This window comes from Papio anubis, chromosome 8 (genome assembly GCF_008728515.1).
Source record: "Papio anubis isolate 15944 chromosome 8, Panubis1.0, whole genome shotgun sequence".
In the NCBI taxonomy this organism is placed as follows: Eukaryota; Metazoa; Chordata; class Mammalia; order Primates; family Cercopithecidae; genus Papio; species Papio anubis.
In genome coordinates this window covers 139,596,721-139,604,840 of record NC_044983.1, presented here as the reverse complement: position 1 = coordinate 139,604,840, position 8,120 = coordinate 139,596,721, and the positions used below count along the sequence as shown (strand labels likewise).

Below are 8,120 nucleotides of genomic sequence, written 5' to 3'. Positions count from 1 at the left end.
CCGGGGCTGCGCCGCTGGGGGGCATGGCCGGAAGCCCGTGCGGGCGCAGGCGTGAGGGCTGAGCGCCGAGCTGCCGATGGGGAGGGTCGATCCCGGCGCGCGCAGCCGCAGACGTGAGGCGCGAGCGCCGAGTAGCTGATCGAGCGCGCCCCGCCCCCGGCGCCATCTCCCGGACCGCGAGCCGTCCAGGTACCCGGGGCCGGTGGGTGGGGAAGGGGCCGAGTGGGGGAGAGGCGATCCCGGGCCTGGCACCCTCGGGGCGCGCCTGGGCCCCGGCACAGCCTCGGCTGAGTGCCGCAAAAGTCATGTTATGGGCATGTTTTAGAAACGCTTTCCTTGCTCATTGTCCACTCTGCGAGGTTGCTTTGCACATTCGCTCGTGGCTGCAGAACGTCCGCTTTCGCTGTTGGGCAGAAGCCCCTGCGTGGTTGGGGCGGTTGGCTCCTCGGCCCTCTCCTACCTGGAGGGTCCGTGACGGCTGCCGAGCAGCCTCGGTCCCCACCCCGCGGCTCGCAATGGCCTCGACCCTCGGAGAGCTTGACCCAGACGTTCCCTTCCCACATGAGCGGCGCTGCTCTTTCCCGGCTCTTCGGCGCGGGCCGCCTTCCCTCCCTCCTGCTCTTCTCCCATCCCCGGTAGCACCGTCCGCTCCCGCAGTTAGCCGGCTCAGCGCTGCCCTCCCGGGCCTCTCCGCCGAGAGCTGCCTGCGCCTGCCCGCCAGGCCCGCTCCCCTCCCTTCTCCCTTCTCCGTCCGAGTTTACCTTACTCTCCCGCCCGCTGGGCCAGAAACAGGCTGCCGTTCGTAACTCCTTTATTTTAATCCTACCTCAGATCCCTCGGCGGATCTGACGGTTCCACTTACAAAGAGAGAAGTCTGGAGCTGGCCCAGCTTCCGCACTAGGCAGGACCCTCCCACGGGCTCCGCTTCCATCAGCTCGCTGCCCACCTAGAGGCACCTCTCCGTCTTCATGCCCTAGGACCCCCTCGCTCGAGAAGCTCCACCCTCAGCTTGTTTGTTCCTCCAAGTTCATGCCGACTTAAAGGCGAGCTGTTGAGTTGTTGTTCCTGTGCCCCGAACTCTCTTCCCCGGCCATCAAACAGCTGCCTGCCTCCCTCATCAGCTCCCTCATCAGCTCCCTCAACCTCCAGCTTGGACCGCACCCCAAGGCAGCCCCCACCCCGCTGTCCTTAGTGTCCACAGTACCTCAGTTTTTCCTGGCAGCCCCCATAGCACCCTATGTGTTCACCACTGTTGACCTCGGGAGAGCTCTTCGTGGCGCCCTGGGTCTCCAGGACCTGGTGCTTAGGGGCTGTCTTTTTTGTTGTTTTTTGTTTGTTTGTTTGTTTGTTTGTTTTGAGACAGGGTCTTGCTTTGTCTCCCAGGCTGGAATGCAGTGGCTCAGTCTTGGCTCATTGAAACCTTCATCTCCTGGGTTCAAGCGATTCTCCTGCCTCAGCCTCCTGAGTAGCTGGGATTACAGGTGTGTGACACCACGCCCAGCTAATTTTGTATTTTTAGTAGAGACGGGGTTTCACCATGTTGGCCAGGCTGGTCTCGAACTCCTGACCTCAGGTGATCTGCTTGTCTTGGCCTCCCAAAGTGCTGGGATTACAGGTGTGAGCCACCACACCTGGCTTACGGGCCATCTTTGAGTCGGCCCTGGCTCTGCTCCCCAGGTCTCAGTGCTGTGGCCGCCACAGAGCCTAGAGGATGTTTCACGGGATCCCAGCCACTCCGGGCATAGGAGGTGAGTGTGGCCGGAAGGGCACAGGCTTTCAGCCCCTGCTGCAGGGGCTGATGGGCAGTATTGGGTATTAGGCGTCAGGGGTGGGGAGGCATCTGACCCTGCTCGAGACCATCCTGGCTAACACGGTGAAACCCCGTCTCTACTAAAAAATACGAAAAACTAGCCGGGCGAGGTGGCAGGCGCCTGTAGCCCCGGCTAGGCCAGCCTTGGGGGTGGCCAGGGGCTGATGCAGTTTATCACGGGAGCACTGAGGGCCCAGAAACCTTCTCCAGGCAGAACTGGCTTGGTCCTGCTGGGCAGACATGATGAGCTTCAGTGTGGCCAGAACCGTGTGCGTCCTGGGCACCCTGTGTCACCAAACCCAGGGGAGAGGCCGTGTGTGATGAGCCTTGTTGGCACTGCATCATGAGTCACGAGCAGGACGTGGCCACTTGCGCAGGTGACTCGGCCAGGGAGCTGCAGTGGAGCTGGGGAGCTGGGCCTGTCATGCGGCCCCCGGCTTCTTAGAGGCGTTATCCTCAGGTCCCCCCACACACTGATGGGGTGAGGTTGGAACCCCTGTGCTCCAGCTCCCTCTGGGTTCTTTGGGACCCAGCCTGGGAGGCCTCAGGGAGGAACTGAAATAGAGGCTGGGACTGGAGCCTACCCTTGGGTTCCCTTTGGGGCCAGCCTGCCAGCTCTCTGCCTTCTCTTGCAGCCCCTGGGAACAAGCCAGAGCTGTATGAGGTGAGTGGTGGGTGCATACCCGGCCAGCATTGGCCAACAGCAAACACCTGTGTGGCCTTGCCAGGGCTCTGCAGCCCCTGCTGGCACCAGCCCACAGAGCCTGCTCTCTCCGGCAGGAAGTGAAGTTGTACAAGAACGCCCGGGAGCGGGAGAAGTAAGTCTAGCCACCCAGGCTGCCCCAACACACCCGTGCGCATCTGGCTGCCCTGGGGCAGCCTCCCCCAGACCCATCCCACACTGAGAGGTGGGAGGATACAGGGTCAGGCTGGGGAACCGTTCCTGAGGCGCTCCAGGATGGAGCGAGAGGTGGGCAGAGCTCCCACAGTGGCACCTCCGGGCAGGGGATGGTGCTCTGGGCTTGGCACCCCGGGGCCCGATAGACAGGTGTGTCCTCAGGTACGACAACATGGCAGAGCTGTTCGCGGTGGTGAAAACAATGCAAGCCCTGGAGAAAGCCTACATCAAGGACTGCGTCTCCCCCAGCGAGTAAGAGCCCACGTCCTTGGAGGCCTGCTCCTGCCCTGCCAGGCCTGGGTGCTCCGTAGACAGCAAGAACAGGCATCTGTCAGGCTGTGAGGTGCCCACCCGTGTGGGGCCCACCCAGCGTGAGGAGGATGCCCCTGGGTCTCAGCCAGGGAAGTCCTGGGGGGTGGGGAGGGAGGCGGGCAGAGGGGCAGCCCCTGGGGTGTCATCCAGCCCACTCCCCCACCCTTATCCCCCAGCACAGCCAACCTTAAAAGACGGTCGGGAGGCTTGGGGATGTCTCAGGATGTTTTGGGGGGCTTTGTGCAATGAAGTGACAAGACCCTCACAGGCCGCCACACAGGACCATGAGCTATGGATGGGGCCATCATAACAGAGGGCTGGTTGCTGTCGTTCAGAGGGTGGGCAGGGGTGGGGAGCTGGGGCTTCCACCTGGAGCTGAGCTACAAGCCCCACTACGTGCTCAGGGCCTCGCCCTCCAAAGCTGCTAGCAGTCCCTCCTCCTTGCTTGTCCTGCCTTTGCCTGTTGCCCGGCCCTCTCTGGAAGCTGCTCTGCCTCTGGACCAGCTGAGGGGGCAGGATGAGCTGGGCGACGCTGGTCCCATGCTTGGGCCGCAGCTGACCTCTCCCTAGGTACACGGCAGCCTGCTCCCGGCTCCTGGTGCAGTACAAAGCTGCCTTCAGGCAGGTTCAGGGCTCAGAAATCAGCACTATTGACGAGTTCTGCCGCAAGTTCCGCGTGAGTGCCTGGTCCTTCCACCCCCATGGGACGGGGACTGTCGGGCGTGGGTATGGGGAGGGCTCTGGCCACCTGGGGCTTACTGTCCTGAGAGCCCCAGCACCCATGTCAGCCCCCCACAGCTGGATTGTCCACTGGCCATGGAGCGGATCAAGGAGGACCGACCCATCACCATCAAGGACGACAAGGGCAACCTCAACCGCTGCATTGCCGACGTAGTCTCGGTGCGCCCCAGCCCCCAGGGCTCGCAGGGTTAGGAGGGCCGGGGCCGCCCGCTGCAGCTGGGCACAAGGGTAGAGTCCTGGACCACCAGAGCTGGGTAGCACTCTGACTCGTTGGGCGGAAGGGGACCCTTTTAACTAGGGATGAGGGATTGGCAGCCTACGGGGAGGCCCCCCAGGCCACCTGGACTCCTGTTGGGGGGAAGAGCACAGCGCGTTCTGGTGGGGTCCTGGCCTCGGGAGATAGTGTGTGGGCCCACCCTCCAGTTCCCATGCAGCTGTCTGGGCAGCCAGGACCTCGTTCACTCAGGAGGCCCGCAGGGTTTGGGAGCAGAGTACAGTGAGGAGGCCTAGTGACAGCTGTGGCTGGGAAGGGGTTGGGGCCTGTGAGCTGTGGGGCCACCCCCACCCCTGAACACGCAAGCCTCATGTGCACACCTGCCCCCAGCTCTTCATCACGGTCATGGACAAGCTGCGCCTGGAGATTCGCGCCATGGATGAGGTGAGGGCATTGGGCTGGCAGGGGGCCTAGGCAGGAGGGGATGGAGCCAGTGCTGGGGTCCCAGCCGCTGTGTGTCCCAGATCCAGCCCGACCTGCGAGAGCTGATGGAGACCATGCACCGAATGAGCCACCTCCCGCCCGACTTCGAGGGTCGCCAGACGGTCAGCCAGTGGTGGGTGTCCCTCCCCGCCAGGCAGAGCCCCCGCGGTGCCCCTGAGACCCTCCCCGCGAGGCAGAGTCCCCGCGGTGTCCCTGAGACCCTCCCCGCCAGGCAGAGCCCCCGCGGTGCCCCTGAGGCCCTCCCTGCCAGGCAGAGTCCCCATGGTGCCCCTGAGGCCCTCCCTGCCAGGCAGAGCCCCCGTGGTGCCCCTGAGACCCTCCCCGCCAGGCAGAGCCCCCGCGGTGCCCCTGAGGCTCTGCCCACCCCACATGCCCCGTGCTGCACTCCCAGGCTGCAGACCCTGAGCGGCATGTCGGCATCAGACGAGCTGGACGACTCACAGGTGCGTCAGATGCTGTTCGACCTGGAGTCAGCCTACAACGCCTTCAACCGCTTCCTGCATGCCTGAGCCCGTGGCGCCAGCCCCTGCACGGAAGGGCAGAGTCTGAGGCGATGATCCCTGGTCCCCTATCCGCCACACAGGCCCTGGTCATCCACACAACTCACTGTCTGCAGCTGCCCATCTTCTGTCTATCTTTGGTGTCAGGACTTTGGGGGCCGGGCCCCTCCCCACAATAAAGATACTCCTGTGACCCTCCTGCCTGGGCGGCTCCCCCAGGCCTGCCTGTGTGTTCTCTCCACCCTCCGGGGACTCTGAGCACACATCCCCGCTCACCGGGCCTGCCCTGTGTGTGTGGTGGCCCGGCCCTGGCTCTGTCCCTGCCACTGCGTCCCTCATGCCCTGCGTCACTCGGTGACAGCTGCTTCCCTGGTGGGCTCTGCCTGGGCATGCAGTGCGAGGCAGAGCTGCTTCCACAGCCCCGAGGCCTGGGAAACAGGTCCACCACCTGGCCAGGCGTGGCTCAACTCTGGCCACAGGGGAGGCTGAGGCTGCCTGCCATCCCTCCCCACTCCTCACTGAAGCCCAGGGCAGCACCAGGTCTTCTGAGTGCAATCAGGTCCCAGCGCACCCGGCCAGGCTGGGCTCAGAGGCGGTGCGCTTCATGCTGTCAGCTGCTCCACACCCACCTCTCGTCTCTGGTGACTGCACCCTGGCCCAGGACTCCTGACTTACTGCAGCTCCAGCCAGTGACTCATCGGGTGGAGTTTGTCAAGCCCACCACCAGGGCCTCTCCCCGAGTGCCTCAGCAGAGCCCGAGTCAAGGCCGGGCCTGGTGGGGAGGCAGTGGGTGGTGGACACCGTCCGTTCACAGCGTGTGCCGTGCGCCAGCCGCTGCCCCCAGGGAAAGCAGCACACACCACACTTCTGGGTTCCAAGAGCCATGTTCCACATCTTAGCAACTCTGCTGTCAGGACAAGGCACGTGCCAGGGTGTCACTGTAGCGTTTTTCTTTCTTAGTGGCTGAGAACACCAGGATCTCTTGCCATCTGTGGCATGTAGAGCCGATGGAATGAGGTGTGTAGAGAAAGGAAGATGGTGAAAATCGAGTCGCGTGGTATTCTGCGGGGGCTTGGGACGTCGAGCAGGAGGGCATGGAGGAGGCAGGTGGGCTCTGCACGGGCTGTGTGGGGGCTGCCTCTCAGACGGCCAAGGGGGGCCATCAAGCAGGATGATAACTTCAGTGGCTGGAGAGGGAGGCTGAATCCCACCAAGAAGCCAGAGGACTGGCCAAGGGCACTGCTCTGGGAAGTGGGAAGAGACTGACCAAGGAGTCAGAGAAGAGCCCCCAGGACAGCAGGATCCAGGGCACCCGGAGGGAGCTGAGGAAGGGTACTGTCGTGTCGGGCCGTGGGGCCTCAGTGTCCTTGACAGGCACACGTGGGTGCAGGGTGCTTCGAGGGAGGACCAGCACCCAGAAGCGTGTGTGGCAAGCCGAGCAGATGGCCTGGGTCATTTTGATCTTTTTTTTTTTGAGGAGTCACTTTCTGTTGCCCAGGCTGGAGTGCAGTGGCACCATCTCGGCTAACTGCAACCTCCACCTCCCGGGTTCAAGCACTTCTCCTGCCTCAGCCTCCTGAGTAGCTGGGATTACAGGGGTGTGCCACCATGCCCGGCTAATTGTGTACTTTCAGTAAAGACAGTTTTGGCCGGGCGCGGTGGCTCAAGCCTGTAATCCCAGCACCTTGGGAGGCCGAGGCGGGCGGATCACAAGGTCAGGAGATCGAGACCATCCTGGCTAACACGGCGAAACCCCGTCTCTACTAAAAACACACAAAAAAAATTAGCCGGGCGAGGTGGCGGCGCCTGTGGTCCCAGCTACTCGGGAGGCTGAGGCAGGAGAATGGCGGGAACCCGGGAGGCGGAGCTTGCAGTGAGCTGAGATCTGGCCACTGCACTCCAGCCTGGGCGACAGAGCGAGACTCCGTCTCAAAAAAAAAAAAAAAAAAAAAAAGACAGTTTCTCCATGTTGGTCAGGCTGGTCTCCAACTCCTGGCCTCAGGTGATCGCCTGTCTCACCTCTGAAAGTGCTGGGATTACAGGCACAAGCCACCACGCCCAGCCTGCAATTTTTTTTATTTTACTTTTTATTTTTCTTTATTTTTATTTTTTTTGAGACAGAGTCTTACTCTGTCACCCAGGCTAGAATGCAATGGCATGATCTCGGCTCACTGCAACCTCCCCCTCCCAGGTTAAAGAAATTCTCTTGGCTGGGCGCGGTGGCTCAAGCCTGTAATCTCAGCACTTTGGGAGGCCGAGACGGGTGGATCAGAGGTCAGGAGATCAAGACCATCCTGGCTAGCTGCGGTGAAACCCATCTCTATAAAAATACAAAAAGTAGGCGAGGCTGGCGGTGGCTCAAGCCTGTAATCCCAGCACTTTGGGAGGCCGAGGCAGGCGGATCCACGAGGTCAGGAAGTCCGAGACCATCTGGCGGTGCTGCAGTGGAAACCCCGTCTCTACTTTTTTCTTTTTTTTTTTTTTTTGGGGGCAGTCTTGCTCTCTGTAGCCGGGCTGGAGTGCAGTGGCGGGATCTCAGCTCACTGCAAGCTCCGCCTCGGGTTTGCGCCATTCTCCTGCCTCAGCCTCCCGGGTAGCTGGGACTACAGGCGCCCGCCACCTCGCCCGGCTAGTTTTGTATTTTAGTAGACACGGGGTTTCCTGCCGTGGTAGCCAGGATGGTCACCGATCTCCTGACCTGCATTGATCCGGCTTGTCACCGGCCTCCCAAAGTGCTGGGATTACAGGCTTGAGCCGCAGCGCCCGGCCCGTCTCTACTAAAAGTAAAACTGGCGGGCGGTGGGCGGTGCTGTCAGTCCCAACTACTCGAACTGAGGCAGGGGCAATGTTCGCTCTGAGGCCGAAGACTACAGTGAGCTGGTCCAACCACTGTACTCAGCCGGGTGACAGGCGAGACTATCTCAAAAAAAAAAGAAATTCTCTTGTCTCAGCCTTCAGGTACTACAGGCCGCGAGCCACTATGCCTGGCTAGTTTTGTCTCTTTAGTAGAGGCGGGGGGTTTAAGCCATGTTAGTAGGCTGGTCTCGATCTCCTGACCTCAGGTGTTTTGCCCGCCTCGGCCTCCCAAAGTGCTGGGATTACAGGCATGAGCCACCGTGCCCGGCCTGTTTTTTTTTTTAC

The 8,120-nt window shown here is 61.9% G+C and overlaps 1 protein-coding gene across 3 annotated transcripts; it reads left to right on the top strand.

Annotated features, from left to right (window-relative positions):
• Nucleotides 1–58: 58 nt before the first annotated feature.
• Nucleotides 59–5,177, top strand: VPS28 (VPS28 subunit of ESCRT-I). Of its 3 annotated transcripts, XM_031669884.1 has the most exons (11): nt 135–189; nt 1,364–1,481; nt 1,678–1,748; nt 2,446–2,474; nt 2,591–2,628; nt 2,871–2,960; nt 3,591–3,696; nt 3,819–3,920; nt 4,366–4,419; nt 4,500–4,591; nt 4,871–5,177. In XM_031669884.1, exons 3-11 carry the CDS (start codon nt 1,712–1,714, stop codon nt 4,986–4,988), a joined length of 666 nt encoding a protein of 221 aa, XP_031525744.1. In that variant the 5' UTR covers nt 135–189; nt 1,364–1,481; nt 1,678–1,711; the 3' UTR covers nt 4,989–5,177. The 3 variants fall into 3 exon arrangements, with proteins under 3 accessions (XP_003919374.2, XP_031525744.1, XP_031525745.1); XM_003919325.4 differs by lacking the exon at nt 1,364–1,481 and having other exon boundaries at nt 59–189; XM_031669885.1 differs by having other exon boundaries at nt 147–189; nt 1,384–1,748.
• Nucleotides 5,178–8,120: the final 2,943 nt, after the last annotated feature.